Source organism: Gymnogyps californianus, chromosome 1, assembly GCF_018139145.2.
Source record: "Gymnogyps californianus isolate 813 chromosome 1, ASM1813914v2, whole genome shotgun sequence".
NCBI lineage: Eukaryota > Metazoa > Chordata > Aves > Accipitriformes > Cathartidae > Gymnogyps > Gymnogyps californianus.
In genome coordinates this window covers 72,773,580-72,797,453 of record NC_059471.1, presented here as the reverse complement: position 1 = coordinate 72,797,453, position 23,874 = coordinate 72,773,580, and the positions used below count along the sequence as shown (strand labels likewise).

At 41.0% G+C, this 23,874-nt stretch overlaps 1 protein-coding gene across 1 annotated transcript in view; it reads right to left on the bottom strand.

Annotated features, from left to right (window-relative positions):
• VWA3B (von Willebrand factor A domain containing 3B) overlaps positions 1-22,200 on the bottom strand; it is a 71,154-nt gene extending 48,954 nt beyond the window's left edge. The window contains exons 1-8 of the mRNA XM_050909886.1: positions 22,161-22,200; positions 20,309-20,527; positions 18,231-18,325; positions 15,595-15,845; positions 12,915-13,074; positions 8,881-9,050; positions 6,839-6,963; positions 250-366 (exon numbers count right to left, since the gene is read on the bottom strand). Coding sequence (XP_050765843.1) covers positions 250-366; positions 6,839-6,963; positions 8,881-9,050; positions 12,915-13,074; positions 15,595-15,845; positions 18,231-18,325; positions 20,309-20,527; positions 22,161-22,200 — 1,177 coding nt within the window. The remainder of the gene's footprint in view (positions 1-249; positions 367-6,838; positions 6,964-8,880; positions 9,051-12,914; positions 13,075-15,594; positions 15,846-18,230; positions 18,326-20,308; positions 20,528-22,160) is intronic.
• Positions 22,201-23,874: the final 1,674 nt, after the last annotated feature.

Sequence of the window (23,874 nt, the reverse complement as noted above, 5' to 3'; positions counted from 1 at the left end):
TGGTGAACTAACAATGGTGTGTTTCAGCCTGAGATGTTGAAGTTCAGCAAGTTTCAGCAGTAGTAAACAGAGATTTGTAATGGAAAGTTTTAAGCAACCCTAAGTTTAGATGCCAAGTATAGGTGCTACCTGTATATAGACATTTCTAAGAAAATCATCTCCAAATTGACATGTAATCAAAAATGTTCACAAATAAAATATTGATCATTAATATAATGGTAACTCTCTTGAAAGAAACATAAATGATACCATCTCGAGAAGCAGGCTGGTCAGATTCTGATAAAATTTTCTGAACTTGTCTCACTGTACTCCTGGCTTCCTCCAATTCCTTCCAGATCAAAAAGACATCTTCACGGACACCAGCTACTGCAAAAGAAATCATAAATAGAACTTGACATTTTGAGACAACTTTTGCTTTTTCTAACTCCTCAATTACCACAAAGTCATTGGGTTCATCCAGATGTTGCCATATAACCTTGTTTTCTTGAGGTCCCATTGCAGTGACAAGTTCTGTTCTTTGATAGACTTCAAAAAAGGGCTCAAAGCTGGCACCAGGACATGAGAGGTGCTTAGCCTGGTGGAAGTAACCTCCAGAGTTGGCCACAGATTGTTCCCACAATGGAAGCAAATCCTTTTTAACACTCTCGGATAATAATAAGGAAACTCCACAAAGAAATTCACATGTTGTCCCCTGGACTTCATTGCAAAAGCTGGCTCCAAATATTAGACCCAACTTTGAAACTTTAAAGAGAAGATATTTTCAACTCTTTCAATTCCCTTAAAGTACACAAATACCTTTATTTAAAATTAAATCTTCTTTTCCTGAAGAGTATGTGATGAAATTTTGCTAAGATCAGTTTACTTTCATCCTAACAATTCTCAACAGTCATAAATAAATGCTAAAAAAAATAAAATGTTTTACTATCAGGCTATATTCTCAAAAAATTGGAAAAAACCAACGCTGGAGTTGATACAAGGTTTTCTTAATCTCAATAGATATGTTTGTCTTGATTAAAAAAATTAAAATATGCATTTATTTAGTAGAGTACAATTATTAAAATTGAGGCACCATGTATACCTAAGCAGTATGAACACTACTAAAAAATGTGTTAAATTAGGTTAGTCTCAGAGTTTAGATTGCAATATAGGACAATACAGAAAAACTATGTGTAGTGTTACAGTAAAAACATAAAATAAACTGAATCATGAGCTATCCTAACCACCAATGCAGACTACAGCCTATTGCAGATTACAACCTATTACTGAATTGCACATAAAGATGCTGAACAAGGCAAACTATATCCTATCATCTAGTGGTTCAGTTAATATACAGTGGTGGTTCACTCTATAAAAGATAAGACATGCAAACTTGTCTACTAAAGTATGCTATCAGTAAACATACAAACCTGATCATTTTGTTCTTTGATAAACTTCCCTGAAATAATAATATGAACGTTTTACAAAATAACAACTCAATTTTAATTGTGAAATGCTTTTAGTTTCCAAGAAATATTTTGAAATGTGTTATTGTACACTGCCATCTCCTGGGACCTTCCTGCATTTCAGAAACATCTGCTTCAGGCATTAGGACAAAGATCAACATTTCCTAAATCACAAAAAGCTTTAGTAAAGCAGATCATTCCACAACATAAAACACAAAAGGAAGAAAAAAACCTCAGTCTGTTATCATTACGTTTTAAGTCTAAGAAAAGTATTCTGTTCAAATACTTCAGAAGGAAGTCAACTTTTCTTTTGTAAACAATCTCTCCCCAGAAATGCAAAACATACAAAAACTGAGCATTGGCAAAATTCCAGCAAGTAGGGAGGTAGAGATTTTCTGATGAGTAGTCAGCCATTGAATATATATATACACACACCTGTTGTCACAGTTAAAACCGCAAAACACATGCATTCACAACACACATGCGCATATTTCTAAGTTTAAGACTGTTAAGAATGCAATTCCAGTGGACCTGTCTCCAACTAAATCTAGATATCCTCCATAAGCTATCAAATACTGGGATCCAGATTCAATTTTATGAACTTTTTTAACGTTATGTTTGAAAATATTGAAAGAAGTATGCATATTTCAACTACCTTTAAAACAATACTGATGATATCATTCTGTTGCTTTATTTCCCCTTAAATTGATGCTATGGACTCATCAAATATTTACAGGATTATTGTTACTGTCCCCAGTAAGATATGTGTATTGAATCAGTATTACACAAGAAGGTATTTTTTCCTTATCTATGCTGCAGCACAGCAAAGTAAAACTGCATGCACTCTCAAAGCAAGTACATTTGATGACTCTTATTATACAGGACAAATTCAGGCATCAACAACTGCACGTTGTGAAGGTCAAGTTGCTTAGAAAACCTTTCCTGTGGCAACAGTTTTTCCTGGATTCAACTGGGAGAGCAGGTTGCAAGCAGTGACAACTGTAGCAACTTTCTCTCTCTACACAGGAGGCTCACCTCCACCTCCACTTCGGCCTCTTTTGCTCTCCAGCTAAGGAGGAGTGGGAAGGAAAAAAGCTGTGCCTTTCGAAACTGAGCCCCCAAACTCAAAATACACACGCATATACAACGCATAGTATCTTCCAGGTGCGGTTCTCAACCTGCGGCCCGTCCCTCAAAGCACATCAGTGAAAAATGACCAAGAAAGCACGAACCTCTCTTGGGTTTAACTTCCCTGCACTCACACCTCAGCTGTGCCATTTTTGGGGGCCACCAACTGAAAAGCAGCTGAAAGTCAACCCCCTGGGGGGTGCAGCCCCCAACCGCTCCAGGCCCACTGGCTCTTGCACGCCTTCAGGCGCCCGCGTCCCAGGAAAGGCCTCGTCTTAAAAAAATTGCATTATCCCCAGAGGGAAAGGGCCCTCCCCGTCCCCCCCGCCGCCCTGGCTGGTGGTTTAACGGCCAGACCCCTGGGGACCCCCTGGTTCCGATTCAAAAACTGCCACACGGCAACGGCAAGAGGGTGGCCACCAGACACGCACGAGGGAACCAGCCCTGCTGCCTGCCGAGCGCAGTCGGTTGTTTTCAGCTCTCCTGGTGGCCATCGCGACCCTGCAGAGCTCCCTGCAGAGTACCCTGCAACGCTGGGTAACGTTTCAGACGTGCCCTGCCCTCAGTTAAATGGCATTTCTGCTCTGGAGGAGGGAGGCCCTGAAAAAGAGGAAGAGGATGGGGAAGGGTGCAGGGAGAGCCTGCAGCGAGGGGCAGAAGCATTTTGCTGACACCGGCGAATTGAGAAGCAAGATGGTAGGTCTAAGCGAAAACACAAACAGACTTGCACATGTACACGGAAACTCATAACCGCCCTAATTTCCATTTCCCAGTTATTTAACACTGTCAGGCAGTCTTAAAAGAAGCAGCTTTTCCACACCTACCTCCCAGCAGACAAACTCATCCAGTTTGACAAGTCACTGTAACCCATTTGATTTCATACTCAAGATACAAAACCTGCTGAGAAAAAAAGCCCATACAAAAAAAAAAAAGCCTGCAAAATCTACAATATCTTTGAAACATCAAGCAAATACCAATGCAAAAGCAACTCATGGAAAACAGAGGCATTTCTTACTTCTCTGATTATCTGACTTAGACCATGGAAGCAAGCAAATCCAAATATAATGGAATAAGATCTATTGTAAAGTTCATTTGCCTGCAAGGCAAGATGGGCAATTTCATTCTTTCACTGCTGGTCCCTTCCTCAGCCTCTACGTGGCAGCAGAACATAGCAATATTCCCTCAGGCGTTGATTTTTAAAATCCCCACTTAGAGGGGGATGAATGGAGGTACAAAGGAGCACAGGAGGGGAGTACGCAGCTTTACCTGCATACCGGCCGGGTCAAGCAGCACTGAAACTTACCGCAGCCTGACCCTGACCCTTTCCCACTGGGCAAATGGACAAAGCAAATGAACTTTGTATCCCATGTGGTATTGCAGAGCGGCTATCTGCATCACTCTCTACACATTAGCAAAGAGATTTGCCAGGCCAAGGTTAGGCTGCTAAGACTAGACAAAGCACATGCAAGGAAAAAGCAGAGGCAATGATCTTTGCTACAGCTTGTAGGCAAAGTAGCTCCTCTTAAGTCATTATCCTGGCTCTCCAAAGGGAGGGTTCGGTCTATCCCACGTCTGTGTACATAAACAGTGCAGAGTTCATTGACTTCAATGTCATATGGGAGGCTGATGCTCTTATGCTTCCCATTTTACACATAGGAACCTGAAATTTTCCATGTGACCATCAGGTAAATGTGGAAAATCAAGCACACCTAAGAATACCGCCTTACACTGTTCACAAGGAGGTCAGACATGTCCCTCTTTGGATTTGTCACATCAGTCAAATCCTGATTTCAGTCCATTTGCATTTTCTTTACACATCCTGGCTCATCTATTCCACCACACAGAAAAACACTGCGCAGAGATTTACTGTTGTTTTTATTTCAGCCAACGAGGACCCACTATTCATTTCAGGATATAGTTCAAAATGCCATTGCTTTTCAAGCCCTGTCTAGCACTTATCTCCCTGTCACTCCAAGCAGATGACACAACTGTGCCCCTTTTTGGCAAGAACCTTCTTCTCCACAGCTTCTACCATCTCTTGCCCTCTATGTCTTCAAGTTCCAACTTAAATTTCACCTCCCTTCCACTTATAATTTTAACTACATAACAGGATTGCTTAGTTCTGCAGCTTTTTGCAGATGAAGAAGCCACGCAAAGAATGTAGGCAGAAGTGATAACAGGAAAATCAGTGCTCGTTGAGGAGATATCACCACATTGGTGAAATTAGGCTTTATGTAAAAGCATTTCTCTGCCTTAAGTAAATCTGAGTCTGCCAACATAAGGACCTTAATTCTTTACTGGCTTACACCTGTTTTGATCTCAAGCACCCACTCAATATGAGTGTAAAAAAAAATTCAAATTTGGCAGTTTCTCATGCTTGCTTTCTAAATGACTGCTCAAGATGCAAAACAGGGGAGAATGGAGCTCTTATCTAAAGTTTTAAATAGTTCACTTCCGACTTGTTTTGGTTAAGCAGATGAAAAAGAGTGAACATGAAGACATCCTGTATTTGCAAAACGCTGTTATTCAGTGGATACCCAGAAAACTATCAGATGTCCTTAAAACAGTTTTTCCAGTCCATAAAACATAATGATGAGTTTCAGTTTCCAGCTGTTGCGTTTGTGGTGCAAAAAGAAACATAATCAGAATATTCCTGTGCCTCCCCTTATTTTGAAGAAACACCACATTTGGAAGATTAAATCTCTGGTTCATTCTCTATTTATTTCCTTGTATAGTTTATGCCACACATCCAAGAACCAGTTTCAGAGCCCATTAGTGAGTAATCGACACTTTTATTATTATTGCCTTCTACACCCTTGAAGGAGTCTCTGAAACAAGAGACATCAGACACAGACCAGAATAATGTCTCCAATGTGTTTTCTTTTCTGAAAGGACTTTAGATTCTGCATACGACTGAAACGCTCTGATTGGCTGCCAGTGATGTCACGACTGTGCTTATAATACCCAGTCAATGCAGAAAGCTAATTGTGTTCCTTTTTAATGTGTAAATTCTACTCCATAATAGCAATAAGACACAACAGACAATGCACTTCAAGGGGATTACTGCCCTTTTGAGCGATTAAAGCTATTAGGCTTTCAGCTTTAGAAACAGTGGTGAGGAAGTAATTTCAGTCATACAGGAGCTCTAGGCCCATCTATTGAAACAGGGTGACTGCCTGGGGGAAGAGGAAGCCAGCTCCCCCCATGCACACCCCCAGATGGGGTCCAGCAAGGAAGCACTCATAGCAGGCTGAAGGCGATCATTATACTGCTCTGAATTAGTACGAAATGAGAGATAGGGTTTTGAAGCCTACTCTGCTGTTGGTTTCTAAAGCTTGCGTGGGTGAGGCTTGAGTGTCCCTTCACAAAGCAAAAAAACAGGTAACACCTCACTGTCTCACTTCTGGCCCCCCACTATGGTTCTTTTGTACTGTTCTAATCATGGTGCTAGTGAAGAATAGGTTAGTACACAAGGAACTAGACTACAACCATAGTAAGATACAACCATAACAGACAACCAGATTAAGGTATCAGACTTGACATACACAGCCTCACTTCACACCACAAGCTGGTCTCCTCCCAAGCTGGCTGAAACCCAGTCCAGTCTCACTGAACAGTAAGGCTGACTTACCCAGAGGAAGTAGCACTGTGACTAATAAGAAACACACTGAGAGCTTTCTGCCCAGCTCCACCCCCAGTAAAATCGTTTCTTTCTGTTATTTGTTTCCTCCTGGGGTTTTTTTCATCAATTCTTCCCCCCCTCTTTGCACCTTCTTCTCTATGGTTATTTTACTCTGCTTGTTGCCTGTCTTTATGACAAATTCAGATCTTGAGAGAAGCAAGTCAACCTCATATGGATTTAATTCCCTTATATTACGTATGAACTTGGCCTGTATTGATACGGCTGTTGTATCAGGTGGTCTTCCACACTGTTCCTCTTCCTTTCTGCCATTTCTCTATACATTTCCACAAGGTCACTGGCATAAGCACACCAGTACTATTCTTCATCTCCCTAAATAAATGTTCTTCTTCTCCCTTTTTTCACTTCTCTTTCATTCTCACATGCACATCCTCTACACTCTTCACTTCTCTCTTTTTCTTTCCCTCTCCTTCCCACCCACAGAATTTCCATTTGACCAGTCTTGTCCTCACCCCACCATGCCTACAGAAGGCTTCTTTGATTTTACACTTAGCAAGTTCCCATATTACATTTCTATTTGAAACCTCACTGAGAAAATCAGTATCATCTTGGTTTTTATATTGTCTACCTAGTGGCATTCGCCCTTTCACTTTTCTGGAATTCAGGGCAATTAGACCTTTTCCATCCTCTTCCCATTTTAGTGCAGGTCCAGTCGCATCTCTATAGTCATTCTTCTCAGCAAAAGCATGGAATCTGTAATACAAAATGAGTTTTCACCAGTACGTAAACTACATAAATACTTTTCTAATTTTAACGAGATACATGATGTCACACATGCAAGATCATAGTGGTGTACAACTTTGGAATTATTTGCTTATCTATTCAAGATATCTAAACCTGCAACTACAACACCACTATGAATATTATCAAACCTTTTATATACATTTATGTACATTCTGAAGTCTCCTCATGAAGAACATCCCTTCATTTTGGTATCATTTACTTTGAGGCACCTTCCTTTTCAATCTCCTGGAAATCTATTTTTAATTAATGCTTTTAACATGCCAAGCAAGCATGTCATTTGAGATGTCTGAGATGACGCTAACACCTTTTTATCAGATTATCCTCCCAGTTGAAAGCCCAACAGGAACATTTATTTCCTTATTGACACACAAATCAGGAAGTCAAGCAGACTTCATTTACCCTCATTGTCAAAACAGAAAAGCTCTCAGAGCAGGAAAAAGATGCATTTCTAAACCAGAACTACACTAGAAAGAGGCTCAAGCCATGAAAAGCCCATGAACTTGGCCATTCCTATGGGAAAGCTGGCTTAAACTTATAGACAGTTATTGGGCAAATACCCACCAGCAAGATATTAATTGGCCCAGTAAGTCTCTGCACCAAAGCTAGACTCATGTAAAAAGAAGATAGTGGGAATCATATCAAACAAAACGATTCCTCTCAGCTCCCTGCTACAACCCTTCTTGCCTCTTTCTCTACCATACAAGAAACATTCACTTTCCTTTTATAAAGGAGGTAAAAACACTGCCAGAAGAAAATGAAGGATGGTGACTGGCAATGTACCTGGTATCATGGAGGTACCACGATTCTAAATGACCACAATCATTTTAGACACACATCAGACCAGAGCAAACATAACACTTTCCCACAGTCTTGTTTTTTGGCAGATGCTCCATCTCTTAAAAGCTACTTCTAAACACAGATGGCTATAAAAGAGCTAAGCAGCTGCCATCTTACCAATTGCTCTGCTGTCATTTGGGAGATTTCTACTGTTGGAGGTCTTCCCACTCTTGCACAAACAACAGTGAAACAGAAAGAGCTAGCAGCCATTTCACAGCTCTGTAACTGTCCGGTGACTTCTGTTAAGCAGACAAACACCTACTGACTCCTACTGCCCTCCTGCTGTTCAGCATGGGTTTGGTATTGTGGGGGTTGGTGTTTGTTCATTTGTTTTCCTTATTTTGATATCAGAATCAAGATTAAAGTTTTATTATCCCTTTCTACTGAAGGCTGATTCCCACCACACGGCTGATTCCCAGGATAAAGTAGCCAGCAAGCCATGTGGAATATATCAGTTTCCACCAACCATACCGAATAGATGCTAGAGAGCGTGGTACAGAACTGCATTTCCACACAGTCAGGCCTGATGGATAACACCACATCAATTTTCTTTTGTTCCAGGAACTGCCCATTTAGGACAGGCATTACCTTTTCAGTACATGTCTGTATGGCACTTGATCCAACAAAACTCTAGATCCTTTGCTAGTGCCTGTGGGTATTACCAGAGTACAACGCAATACAATAAAAACTTGTTTCACTTTATGTTGTGACCCTTTCCCCTGAACAATTTTTCAGACTTCAAAAGAGGACCAGATGACAGACGATTTAGGATACAAAAAAGGAATGGCCTTTCTGCGAGCCAGTGAGCACATATGTGGAGAGAAGCTGGTCTGTTCGAGTAGGTCCTGCATTTTAGTCATATCTCTTAGACTATTTCCCCAGTTTCCCCAGATCGCTTACTGAACTGCTTTGTCTCATTTTCCTCATGAATAAAACAGGGATTATATTCAGATATCTTCCAATATCATTCCTAGCAGCAAAGCACTTCACAAGTACTGAAATCATTACTGTGCTGCTTCTTTGTCATACCTGCCAGAGGCCAAGCGGCTCAACTCTTTCAGAAAAATAATAGTTTCATCTTCCCTAGCATTGAAAGATACAGTGTTGACTGGACAGGGGCCATCAGAAACCTTCTCAAGGAGTAGCTGCTTTGTGTCCACTGGAACATCACCCACAGCAAAGTAATAAACAGCTTCAACCTGTCATTAAACAGAAAAAAATTGGGAATTGGAAGACATTGTTTTACATGGGTGCCTGGTACTTACTCAAGCACTGTCCTGTACTGAGTACTGGTACAAAAATTTGGTAGAACTGACGCATTACTTGGGCTGTAAGATTTTCAGATCATTGGTTCTCCCTCTCATTTACGCTAGTAATTCAAATGAAGTGCACATAAAATGTCCTGAAGTGAGAAGAGCCCACAGCCCCTGGGTCTGATTCTGCCCAATGCAAGCCCCTTTCCACAGAAGTTAACTGAAACCAAAGAGAGGCGTAAGGAAGGACAAAGTATTACTAGTCAGGACAAGGCTCTGTGCCACATTCCACTTTTATGAAGAGAGATGTTATGTTGGTGCCTTGCCAGGGCTGAAAATCAGTAGGAACTTTTGTACCAGACATACTTTTACCGGCAGCATGTATTTTGAGGGTAGGAAAGATGCATCATCCTTTGAATGCTACTGCTGGTATTTACAGATAATTCATATTTTTTATACTTCCCAAGGCAGAAGGAGCTTGGCAGGTTCATTATGACCACACACACTTATATTCTGAAAATTTTATTGCAAGAAGAGAGAGAAGCTGAAGAAACGTCCTTCAGTTATTGCTTGAGTATTACATTATGAGGGATTTGATGTTACCTGCGCTTACCCATGCTAACAATCCTCATGGTAAGTATGCTTCTTGAATTTTCTCCATCATTAAAAACAAATGTAACAACAGCTATCCCATGATGATGTTCAAGACAATAAGTATAGCATATCAGTCCTATGGCATGGTACATACCAACAGATAAATATCTGATAAATAGTTTTTTAACTGAAAAAATACACTCGAATATGACTAGGAATCCTGGGACATGCACCACAAAAGAGAAGACAACTATTTGAGTCTGGGATGGCACTGATGAAATGTTTCTGCACCCACATAATTTAATGCAGTAGTAAAGCAAATTCAGTGTCACCTGTAAGTGTGTTCATGCATTTCTACTACTGCCTTTGATACTGATTGATATTTCAGCTCCCCAAGTCAACAGACTGGCACATGAACGTCTTTTGTCCAGTTTGTACTCGAAGCTTCCAGGCTGTAGGATCCCTGTACGTCCCACATCATAAACATGTTGATATAAACTGACATGGATTTCTGGATTTCAAGCTTTCTCCCTCCTCTACCTTTTGCCACAAATACTTGGGCTAATCCTCAGCACTGGAACACATCTCTCCCAAGCAGCAACCCAATCTCAGGCTAGACCAGGCAAATTAATGAAGCAGCACCTTGCCACCTTGGGCTTCCCTTGGATCTTGTAGAGGGTGCGAGACACTCCATGTGGGAGGCAGGGCCCATAGTTACAGACCACACTTGCTTGGGAGCAAGCAGCTCTGTGGTCAGCCAGGTGTCCTGGCGTCACTGTTAATGCTAGACAAATACTAAGGCTAAAGAGAAGAATGAATGTGTTTCATTAAAGTGCAAGATTAATAAAATACTTACTAGCTTTAGAAAAAGGTGCACAGAAACAAAATGAAAGAACTCTTGCACCTATCTGTGCTTTAGTTCAGTTTTACAAGGTTCCCTCTGTGTTTCATCCAGCTAAAAAGCTATCCAAGCATGCGCACAGCTCTCCCAGCTGAGACCCAGTCCTTGGACAACACCTTGCTCCTATTCCTTTTGCTGAAGAGGCTCCTGACCTGGGGGAATGCCTGCATGAACAACCACTTTTCCCTGTGTTCCTTCAGATTCACATCTTCTCCCCCTCCCTCCTAAGACTGCCAATAATTCATAAACTTGATATTCAACAAGGATATCTATTTTCACACTTCCTCCAAAGGATTTGCTGCCTGCCTCTGCAACTTTTAAAATGCTAACATTTCTTGGGCATAGCTGATGCAGAACGAACTCCTCCCAAGAAAATAAACAAAATTGCTAACCACAGACAATTCACTCTACTTAACTACGAATCCAGCAATACCATACCACAAAGGAAATGTTCCTTACAGATTAGTGGGGAAAGGTTAAAACCTTTCCATTTAGTCCTTCATATTTTGAAAATTATAATTTATGCAGCCATCTAAACAAGCAAACAAACTTCATACAAGAACAGGAAGGAGACCAACATGAACAGTTCCTCACAGTCTTTACCTTGGTGGAGAGGTGTATTTTGGATGGGTCACCCACACTTTGCAGAGTGGCACCTGTACAGAACCGCAAATTAAACACTGCGGAAGCATCTGCGGCAGGTAGAGCTCAAAGGATTGCAACCTTACAGCAGCGTGATCTTGAGCTTGGGACTGACAGGTCATGAGGAAAGGAAATCTAGGGAGTCACCACACATGGGAAGAAAAGCTCAGCTAAAGGAATGACAGGAAGAGCCAAGTCTAGCGAAAAAAGAGCTATTGTTTTGGAGCAACTTCTGTTGATGAAGCCAGTTCGGAGGAATGAGTCATTTATGACTGTTCAGTGAGTATGCAGCTTTTGCCTAGGACTGAATGGGGTCTCTCCCAGCCTGCAGTACAGTGAAGCTTGCGCTCAAGTGAACTGTCAGTTATGAATGATAATGACTGTATTTAGGAGCAATTGAAGTTTGTTTTATGTTGAGCACCTGCCACAACTGACTCCCCCAGATTACCCATTAGCCCACCAATGTCCAGAAAAAAATAACAGATGTCTCACTGTTGGACGGATTTTAATTTCTGTTTATTCATACGTAGACCCACCAGGTCCAACAAGCCTTTTTTTCATCCAGACAATACTAAAATCTAAATATGAGCTTTTTTGTTTCCCACCAGGAAATCAGTAATATACTGCAAATTGAAAATGTTAATAAAATTTATGGATGCATTTAAAAAAGCAGTCATAAAAAATCTCACTGTTGCACAATTTTTTCCTCACCCAGTTCCTTTTTAATATCAGTTTCCAAACATCTAGGTTCATCTGGATGAGAATCCACCAGCACAGGGAACCAGAAGGAAAGTCAAGCCAAATTTACCTTCTCCTTCAAACAATGTCTCAGAATGAGATTTACAAATGAGTTAGGATTGGATCTGTGCACAAGGATGGATCTTAATGGCAGTGAAAACCAATGATTCTAGTCCACACACAGTAGGCCCAATTTTCCATTAAATTTGGGTGCTAGGGAACTGGAACAATGTACATTGTAAGCAAATTTCATAAAATATGTCTTTAACAACACAAGTTTTAAGTGACTAGCTCAAATGATGGCATGTATGATTTACGTTTTGTGACTCTGCTATAATGAATAAAGTAATACGGTACTTTTAGAAACAGACAGAATTTAATTGCAGCAATACCTCTGCATGCTTTGTCTTTTTGTCCTGGAAGAAACTGTAGCTATAACCTGGCCAATGAAAAAGGATTTGCATACTCCTACCATGAGTTAATGCTTAAATAAATCCCTGTACTTACTATTTTGGATTTTAAATATAATTTTTCATGAGCACTTTGGATACATAACAAAACAAAAATGGTTTCCTTGTCTTCAATAATGTTGATACTAGCAATTTTCTCATAAACTTGAAGCCCTGAAAAACATATATGGCAAAGAAAGTGGAAGGGAAGATGTTTTCTCTTTCCCTTAGTGATTGAATATGTTATTTATTCTGTGTACTCTAGAAAAGAAAATAAACAAGTTTCTGCATTCAAAATACAGTACATTTACATTAACAGGCCATCAGTAAACATAGTATGCAGCTACACTTGGGGGAAAAAAACTTTCCAAATGCCATCATTAATATTTATCTTTGCAATACTCATCAGGGCAAATCACAGTAGCCAGTCTGGCACCGACTATACTTGGATTTATTTGAGGCTTCTGAAAAGATGTATGAGCTTACCGCCTCATCACTCATGGCTTCCAGCAGGGCTTCAGCAGAGTTGGTATGGCTGGCAGCTGTCATATGGTCCAGCTTCCAGAGCCACGTAACAGCAGACTTTACAGTATGCTCAGACACAGGAATAGATTTCTGTTGCCACTTCGTAAGATCCTGAGCAGCCCTGAAAATGACATTAACTATAAATCAGAAATAGTGAGAATAATGCTGGCAGAGCAAAGGAGTGGAGCTCTGCTATTGTTACTATTCTTTTATATTCTTAAGTAATAATTACAATAAACCATAGATACTAAATCTAGACTTGCAATAAAGGAAGTAGAGGAAAAATAAAACCCTTTCCTGGGTTCAGCTGGGATAGAGTTCATTTTCACAAGAAGCTGGGAGGGGACACAGTCAGGACAGCTGACCTGGACTGGCCAGGGGGATATTCAATACCATGTGGCATCATGCTCAGTATATAAACTGGGGGAGCTGGGTGGCGGGGGGGAGGGAGGAGGAGGGATCGCGGCTCAGGAACGGGCTGGGCATCGGGTTCCGGTTGGTGGGCAATTTCATTGTGCATCACTCACCTCATATATTCTTTTATTAGTATTATTGTTATTATTATTTCTTCTCTCCTTGTGTTTTCCTACTGTCCTTATCTCAACCCACGAGCTTTTTACCTTTTTCTTCCAATTCTCCACCCCGTCCCACCGTGGGGGGGAGGAGTGAGCGAGCAGCCGTGTGGTGCTTAGTTGCTGGCTGGGCCTAAACCACAACAAACCCTTAGAAAAATACTGTAATTTTTGTAAGAATTTTTTTTTGAGACAACTGTTTCCAAAGTAGGGTCAAGAGAGCTAAAGTACTTTAAAAACAGTTCCTAATTCACATCTCCCCTTAACATAAAAACACAATCAGGTTTTTAAAATATGTGTATGAAAAAAAATCTGGCTTCCACAGGTCTCTTTCCACAACTTGCTGCATGAGCTTTCTGTCAGACCATTTTAACTGACACGCTTTTTTTGCAGTAGGGCTGATCTTTATCTACCCATCAAAATAAAACTTGTGATGCTAAGCTTTTTGATATTTTAATTGATCAAAGGCCTTAGTCTTAATGCCAGTACAGAAATACAAAGTACATGAGCATGCATGCCTGTGCATTTGTACATAAAAAGACAGAAAGCAAGATAAAAACCCAACTGGTTCCAGTATCTGTGACGTTCCATCAAGCACTATTTTGAAGAGTTTCCTGCAAATCTAAAAGACAAGTATGCTTCCCAAGATTCTTTTAAAGTAATACTTTATATGCTATATTGTCCTTTGTCTCCCTCCTGCGCAAACAAATCAATGAACACAATTATTGTGCCTCAATTTTGACTTGGCTTTGCAGATCATTTTTAAAGAAAATGTTTTATGTGCTTCTCAAAAGCTATGGAAGTTATCTTCTACTTTTCAAATCTCAGTTGTATCACAAGCTAGAGAATTAAGAATTAAGGGCACCAGAATCAAATCTGTAGGACAAAGCTTGGGTAAAACAACTTTAAGAATCACAGTTTAGTTGCAAGTTATCATTGTGGAACCAATTTTAAAATTATATGACCTAATTTATGCATCTTTTTTTTCATAGTCACAAAATTCCACTCATCTATCCAAACCTAAGCTTACGCATTCAAACCTTTATGCATATATGAGAATTTGTGCAGAGATACATAAATTTGAATAGCTGCTTCTATTCTTCTATTTTTAACTAAACCCAAATTCATTTACTCATGTTAGGGAACAAGCACTTGTCTTTTGTTATGGAAATATAGTATTGTTTCCTAGTTCTGCTACTGATTTCTGTGACCATGGAAATCTATAGAAATACAAATGACTATGCCTGTGCCTATGGCACTTGGCGGAGTGTACATAAGCTGTAAGGCAGAAACCTGTAATGCCTAAAGACACAAGAATGCCTTGGCAGTCAGATGGGACCTCACTGTTTCACTCTGTAACACTTAGATGCCTGAAGAGCATTCCTGCTATTGCAAAGTCCCCCTTATCTTCCTGTTTTTCTGTGCTACATTTGTAGAAGGCATATATCAGTATTTGGGTTCTGTCAGTCTTTATCTGTTCTTCAGGGTAACAATGATCTTCTGTTAAATGGAAGTAGCAAGGTCAGCATGACTGTGGGTGAAACTTGGTGGAAAATCTATAGATTACATGAATCAGGACAATTTCCACTACAGAAAGCGCATTATCCAAACACATGTCTATATGATATGTGACTCCTTTTTATTCTCCAGCAATGGGCAGACATGGACTTCTTTGTTTAGCCTGGAGAAGAGAAGGCTCCAGGGAGACCTGATTGCAGCCTTTCAATACTTAAAGGGGGCTCATATGAAAGACGGGGACACACTTTTTAGTAGGGCCTGTAGTGATAGGACAAGGAGTAATGGTTTTAAACTAAAAGAAGGTAGATTCAGACTAGATATAAGGAAGAAATTTTTTACAATGAGGGTGGTGAAACACTGGAACAGGTTGCCCAGAGAGGCTGTAGATACCCCATCCCTGCAAACATTCAAGGTCAGGCTGGATGGGGCTCTGAGCAACCTGATCTAAAGATGTCCCTGCTGATTGCAGGGTGGTTGGACTAGACCTTTAAAGGTCCCTTCCAACCCAAACCATTCTATGACTCTATGATTCTATGATTCTTTCTGCTTACCGAATGAGGTTGAATTTGGCAATTTGGGTCACCTGTTCCACAAGTACCATAGAAAGTGCATCCCGACATAGATCAAATTCAGTTGGAGCTGCAGTGCCAAAATCCAAAACAATCACAATGCACCGTTCTTGAATCACTCCAAATATCTGCCGGCTCTCACTGGTTAACCATTCCATTCGCTGCTTATATAGCTCAATAGCTCCCATTAGACAATCCACAAAATGAAGAATCAGTTCTTTTTTGGCTGTCAGCTTTATTTAAATGAGGGAGAGAAAGAAATTGAACATCAAAACAAATAATACAAATGCAGCCCCAAGCTTAGCACAGCTGCAGTAGCTGGTTTGCAAGTGCCAGATATGCCAGCCAAGGTAGCAGTGAAAACAACCCATTTTTCTTCCACTATTTCAAGAGCAAACACTTGACAAATGCATCTAAGCTATAAAGAAAAGACACTGCATTTTGTCCTAATTGCTTTTCATAATCTTTTTATATGAACATGGGACAGTGCCAGTGGGTTGTCTGACTTGTCTGTCTCAAGACTGGAGCAATTAGAATGAGCTGAACACAGGCTAAGATGTAGAAAGGGCTGCAGAGCAGATGGGTGAACAAACAAGGACACAGAAACTTTGTACCTTCTTAGACTAGAATTTTGACTGGCTCTTAAAATTTTGTACAGCGATACAAGGGAGCTTAAGGTTTGGTTCTGGAGCACTTCAATCTCCACCTTGTCTTTAGCATTTGAAAGGAAATTGTAAAATGTTTCCTGTTTGTACTATTATTTCACTAACAATGCCCAGCATTACAGATATTAACTATTTGTGGGTAGGTGCTTAGGCAAATTTAGTTCAGACAACTGCAATCAACAGCTAAAAATTCCCATACCATATAAGTAAAATAAGAAAAACCTAGATTCAGTATTAAAATTAAAAACAGCAGACCCTCCCTATGAATACATGTATACACGTTCACCATGCGAAATGATCTCTGGGTTTAAAAATTCACTGCAAGTTCCAGTAAAGACATTCCCCCAATATCTCTGACCCATGTAAGCTAATTTACTGGCTACCTTCTACCTCCAACTACCTTTCCAGGACTAAGTACAAAACCCTGGAGATACAAATGTTTTTAAACAAGAACATTTCTCAGGGAGAAGATATTTTGTGTGTCTGCACACTTCTTCCTCTCATTTGTATTTTTCTCTGTTCTTTATGTCAGCTAGGGCCCTGTAATGTGCCTCCCAGATATAGAGTCTCAGGCTGTTTGCCAAAGGAATGTAGGCCTGGGAAGGAGCACTTAGAAAATCCAGTTTCCTCCTATGACAGCCAGACTCATACAAAGAAGCTTACTGCACTACACCGATCAAACTCCATCTTAAAATACAGCAGTTTCCTTGCACCACCCCTTCACTTGTAGTTGACCAGTTCAGATTCCCATTTCTCTGAGGGCTAGAAAACTTCTGACTGTCCAGCCTAAATTTATTCACGGCAGTTCGTACCCATTTATTCTTGGACTAGCACGCCTTTTAGCATAGAAAACTATAGCTTTTCCCTATCCCCGTAATTTGCCTTTCTGTATGCATTCAAGGGCAGTAATGCTACCCTTTGTCAGTCTTCTTCAGCCTTACATACATCAACATCAACCAAGCCCTCTTATAAGATCAGCAGTCCATTGCAGTTCATCCTACTAGCTCTTCCCCGTACCTGCTCTGGTTTGAATTGCTTGTTCTCAACCTGTGGTAACTGTACACAATATTGTACACAATATCCTAAATGAGATCTCACCAGATGTTGTATAGTGGCATTGCTACCTTAATGTTACCAGAAATGTCTTTCCTACTGCTCGCAACATGTCCTAAGATTAAAAGACATTATGTAGGTATTTCATGTGGAATTAATTGGAAAAAATGATGGGAAAAAGCTCACTGAAATTATTCTTTTCCCATTTTTAAGCCTTGTGCCTCAGAAGTGACTCTAGTTATCAGAAAAAATGACAAACCGTTTGCTTTTGTAAAATCCTTTATAAATTAATTCTCTCCCCTCCTCGCTCACATGCGTATTTCTTCAATCAGAATCCATCCTCTTAACAATGGGGCCGCCAGCAGCTGTTGCTAAGACATTCCTTAGAACATGAGCCTGGGCAGAGATCCAGCTAGCTGTCTCTATAGAGTAGGCTGAGCCTTTTGTGACCCGCTGGCACTAAGCAAAGCAGCACTTTGCATCGGCAATGACAGTGCATTATGTCTTCTTATTTCAGCATCCCCATTTGTTTTATTGACTACAATTTTATTTTTTTTAACTCTGCTGAGCATCTTCTTTTTACGTGTTCCCTCCTTCTAGACAGGGTAAATGTTGCTTAGAAACTGCAGTCTTGTCTGGAAAGATTTACTGCAATGCTGCACCAAGGCAAGAACATAAGACTTTGCAAGGAAAAAAAGAAAAAGATTTCTAGCTTCTCTACCACTGATTTTTATCACTACCAGTTTGACAAAACAGAAAAAAAAATGATCAAAAGATAAAGTTCTCACAAAGAATATAAGTATTTCATGCCATAGGGAGACATTTTAGTCACATCATTCTGCTACAGTGATAATAACTTCCAAGGGCACAGGGAAATTACCACAAGTCAGTCACACTTACATTATACACGCTGCCATCTTGTGCTGTCTTGTATTGAGGAAACAGACCATCTGCATACCGAGAAGCCACAAGTTTCCCCAAGGTGGTCACATAATCTACAGTAAAGGTTACAAAAGATCAAGTTGCTAATCATAAGGATTACTTCAAACAGATATTTTTCAGGTTGATATGCATACCATCCATGTGTGAGGTACAAACATCTGTATTGAACTCTTGACATTAAGAAATTTGAGAGAAATTCTAATTATGTTTTTGTTTTACAATTTTTCCTGGCTATGTCTACGATGGGGCCCTGAGGGCACCAACAGGCCTTGATTGCCCTGATCAGCCTCACCTGGGGTGCTCAGGCCTGGGCACCCAGTCTTTGCTTTAGCCATGTTGTAGGTGTACCTGTCTCAAGTTCTGCTAGTGGACCTCTCCCCTGGATGGACCTCTCAGCCCTGTATTATAGCCTTGTCTCCAGTTCTGTCTCCTGGATGTGGCTCTAAGACCTATGTTGAGGCCTTGTCTCCAGTCTTGTCTCTGGCTCCATCTCCTGCTGCTCCTGGCTGCACTCCCTGGCTGGACCCTAGACATGGTTCATCACCTCACCCTGTCTGGGACTGCCTGTGGACACTGTTAGCAGCACCCTGCTCTGCCTGCGGTGCTTAGATGCTGCAGGACTGCATCCTGGTCAGTGAGGGCACTGCCTGGGCTGCGGTCCCCTTTGGCTCCTGGCTCATTTTCCCCCCATGGAGCAGCCCTGCTCTTGCTGCTCCCTGCCAGTTTAGTCAGAAGTGGGGACAAACCCCACATTTAATTATTTATACACCAAAAAGCTACATGGGACTTTAATAAGTGAAAGGTTTAGGCAATTAAACTTCTGTATTATCCATTTACCTCACAACAGGACTTGCAAATATTTGTCCATCAAACAAAATACAAAATCTGGTACAGATAATGCTGTTCTCTTACACAACTAAATGGGTGCAGAAGTGGGTGCAACTAAGGAAAAGGTTGCACTCCGCTCTTTCAGTAGCTAGAAATCTTCTGTAGGATCTCCACTGATAGGAAAACAGTAGGGGTGGGAGTATTTAACATCACAAAGCAGCTGTTCTGCACAGCATGCTGGCCTGGTAAGCTAGTACGTTCTGCTCCTAAAATTACACTGTAACAACATTAACCCTGCTTAACAGCTTCATTTTCATCTACAGCATACAGGATTTCAGGATCTGCACTGTTGATCTTTGAATGCCCCATGGACAAAAGCCAGCCAAAATCTTAAATTATGCAACCTAGAACAATTGCAACACATTACAATTCCTACTTCTCAGGCAGCAAGCTCTTCAAAGAAAAGAATATCTTACCATGCTCTGCAAAGCACTATTATGGCAGTGATTAATAATTATTAGCAAACTCTTCCCCTCCAGCTGTCAGATAACTGCAAAGGAACATTTTTCTATAGCCTGACTTTGCATGAAAAGCAGCCTGAATTCTAATAAAATTTAACTGCTTCCTTAAAGCTGGATCCCTGGAAATAATATACTATTCCCAAGCAGGTTGGCTAGCCCTGATGATCAACTAGTAGATCGCAGATTATGGCATAGCATACGTTATATTTGCCATCTAAAAATGGACAGAGATCTTATGGTGTATTATTTGCAGGAAAAAGACTAACAGCTTGTCGTGGTTTAACCCCAGTCAGCAACACAGCACTGTACCAGCTACTAAGAAGAGAGTTAACTCTGTCCCAGCCGAAACCAGGACACAGCTTCAGCATCACAACTTATTTCCCAGCTATAGCTAAATTGGAGAGGATTTGAACTGGAGCCTAGGGTAAAGCAACAGTACAGTTGCGTAAGGAAAGCCCTTCTCGGATCTTAAGTCCTTCTCAGATCAAAAGGAGATGGAGTTCCTCAGTTCTCTGAACTGGCAATGTCAGCAACTGTGGATACAGCTTCCCTTTCCACCGTTACCATAAGAGAAGAGATAACATGAAAATCTCCTCTCTGTACACTGGGGTGCAAAATGAGTGCGACCCTATAGACTATTCAAAGTCAGGGGGGTTATTATTATTCTATTATTGATTTGTCTTATACCTTTCTTGTGCTGGAATCCAATCTGTGACAAAATCTGGGATAGGGACAATTTGTTTCTTTTGAGTCCATGAATTTGAAGCCATTTAGAAGACGAAATGAGGGGTTGTACATCCATGTCCCACTGACTGACTGCCAGTGTCCTTTCCTTCACTTTTGATTTCTTCTTGTGGGCCTCATGGGAATCTTCAGGATCTTGTCTCTGCTTTGAATCAAAGACATCTGTTGTAAAGAGAAATGAGGGAAACACGACATTTATACTTTAACCAAACGATTCACTTGAATTGTCTCCTTTCTTTACTTGTATTCCCTGGTACTCTGTACACATATAGCTCACCTCTTGTTTTCTTTTGTTATACTGAACAATGTTCTTAATCCGGAAGGCTGCTCTCAGTCCTACATATCTACTTGCTGTTATGTCTTTTTATTCATCCATATACATTTACCTTCAATTTATTAAAGAAAATGTCTCTTGTATGCTGAAATCCAAGCCCTGAAATCTAAGTCCAATTTGCCAAATGGTAATTCTTCCAGCTCCTAAGACATCTCTCCTAAGTCTTGGGAATCAGAACTCATAATAGGCATTCAAAGATTGTCAGACAATCACTACCTACACATTAGAAGCATTATGCAATAAACAAGGATTTCTTAACAATTATATGTCGAACTCCTACCATAAGCAATAGCAGCGCCAGCAACAGATCCTGACTTTATTGCAGGGCTGGTGAAACTCCCTCTCCTCACATCATTTACCTCAAGTGTAAATGATGGTTCTGGCAGTATCTGCTCCAGGCTGTGATGGATCACGTGCATGCACAGGAAATCATGGACATGAGGGTCCAGTTTCATTTTAAGTTCTACAGAACAACGAACATATCTCAGCACCGATGTATAGTTGGCTGGGCTAGCTTCACTTGCAACTGGCAGCAGAGGCAGTCCAGAGCCTAGAGTGGTTGAGTCAGAAATGGAAGCGGTGACAACAGTAATGCCTCTGTTCCTCAGCACAGAGGTTCCAGGAGGACTTTGGTATTTCCTGTTCATTCCCAAAATACTCTGCATGAGCTAAGCTGGCTCTAGTTGATTAAATACCCTTGCTGTATCTGAGTTTACTTTCTGTGGACTTTTGAAATTTCTGTCCATTTTCCCCAGCATCAACATTATCTGGAGTATCCCAGTCCTCCATTGCCCATATACTGTAAGCTGACTGTAAATGTACCGCACAGATCAAACTGGTCTAAAACACAAAGAAGGGTACTTCTGTCTTTAATGACTGAAAAATAACCTTCAGTCTAGTATGGAATATGATCAGAACTCTCTGCTAAGATCAAATATTACAACTGACCTGGTTACGCAGGTTTATTAGATAGACTGTTCCTCAGTTAATAATACATAAAGGAAATGAGACTATATGTTCAGAAATCATCTTTCAGTGACAGTAGGCTTCTATATGGTGCAGACTGGCACCAGCTCTTTCAGTCACCAGTCCTACAAGCAGGGCGCTGGGCTGGCATGCCTGTAGAGGTTGGCATTTTACCAGCCCTCCTCCTCCACTCAATACAGAAGCAGCAGTGACAGATGTTAAGTCTAGAGAGAGACAGGTGAAGGTTTGCAGCTGTTTGAGCTTTGTATATAGTCAGGCACTGTTTATAGTCACTTGAACAGTCATTCCCAGTTTCCTCCTCCGAAAACACAGAAAAGCCAGCACAGCACCTCATATACAGCACAGGCGAGAGTGACACAGCTTCAGAATGGCTTGTACACAGCTAGCAGCATGCACACCGCAATGCTGCAAACAAAACTGGAAGTTATCCAGGAAAACATGGAATCTATGCAAAAATAGTCCTGAAATACTCACAGTCATTCCAGGCAAGTCTCTTACATGGGTTGCCAGTCATGACAGATCTCTTGATTGGCAGCTCCTCTTTGCTTTCTTCTTAAAAACCTGAGGAATTATTATGTTTTAAAAAAATTAAAATATTGCCATGCACAGGTCAATATGAACTGCAGACCAGCTCCACAGGCCCAGCCAATAATAAACAGCAGAAGGTTGAGATAAAGATTTTCCTCAAGGAAAATAATATTATAAATTAAAAAGGATAGCTACTCCCCATGTCAAGAAAGGCTGAAGTCAGATTTGACAGGGAGCCCCACACTCAGAAATGGGAAAGTGGGAAACTGGTAATATGGTTTCCCTGCTTTCCCTCTAAATTATCATAAAAAAGAGCCAATGTGGAAGTTTCCACATAGATATGCTAGAAAAATGAGTGTGGTGTTTTGGCCTGCTGTTAGCCAGTTGCATTATATTCTATTATTGCTTTGCATTATACCTTACCTTTGCTATAATCCAATTTATGACTAAACCTGTGAGTATCTGAGATGCAATTTTGTGAAGAGATTCATAACTTTGCCTATAAGACTACAAGATGATTCACAAAGAATTATGCGTGTATACATGTATGTTTATGTGGTATAAGGCCCAACTGTGAGTAAGACACAACATATGAATAGAAAAGACGAAGCAAGGTAGCATATATTGGCTGAGTGTATCACTTTGAGACATTGTGTTTTGCCATTTACTTGGTTCTTCTTTTAATAAGATGAATGAATGAGGGATATTTATGAATCACTAGCAGGCCAGCTGCTAACTATTGTCATCAAGCAGTTTTTCCTATGGGAAAAGCAAAAATGGGTTAAAATAATAACCCAATGACTTAGCCTCCTCCCTCTTTCTTCATTGCAGAACTGAACATGCTATTTATTCCTCTTATATGGGTTTAAATACCCATATGGAAACATATAAACCATTCCAGTCTTTGTCCTGCTCATGCAGAAAGATATGAACAGTGTGAAAGGCAGGGAGGACTTTAAAAAAAACAGGACTCCGTTCTGCACCTTAACACCCCAGGCGTTGCGCAGATGTCCCCCAGCAGCACAACCCCTCACTAGCCTGGACTTGGTGTCAGCACAAGAGGAGCCCTTGCCACGGGGGAGGCATGGCAGACAATGCCCAGAGTGAATGGCCATACCGAGCCACCAGATTTGTGCCATTTCTCTCTCAGGCTGCAGAAATAGTTCCACAGCGGTGCTCACAGTAATAGCTGAGACACGTTTCAAGCAGCAGCCTGCATCAGAGAACAAATCCCAGGTGCCATCTCATGTTCCAGATGCCCAGGGGTGTGGCAACAGGTTTTCCCTTGCGTTAGCCTCCAGCACCACCCCCAGCTGCTTGAACAGCAGCTAGACGTGAAATGCTGGTGCCGTATGAAAGGGAGCATTTGAAAGAAAATGAAGCGACTTCCAACGGAAACAGCAAGTTTACCTCAAGTCTTGGAAAGGCAAGCGAGTTCAAAAACTACGACAGCGGGATAACCTGCAGCCCAAAGTCTGGATCAAAACAGGTTATTTTTGAAAGGTGAACAAGAGTTCATCTGGGCACCTCTACCCTTCCGCTCTGGCCAGCGCAAACAATCTGCTAAACCTTCACCCACCACGCGCTTCAAGTTTTTGACAGATGCAGTAGTGTTTGCCGAGGCCGTACGACCAGGCTGCCCCTCACACACGGGAACACC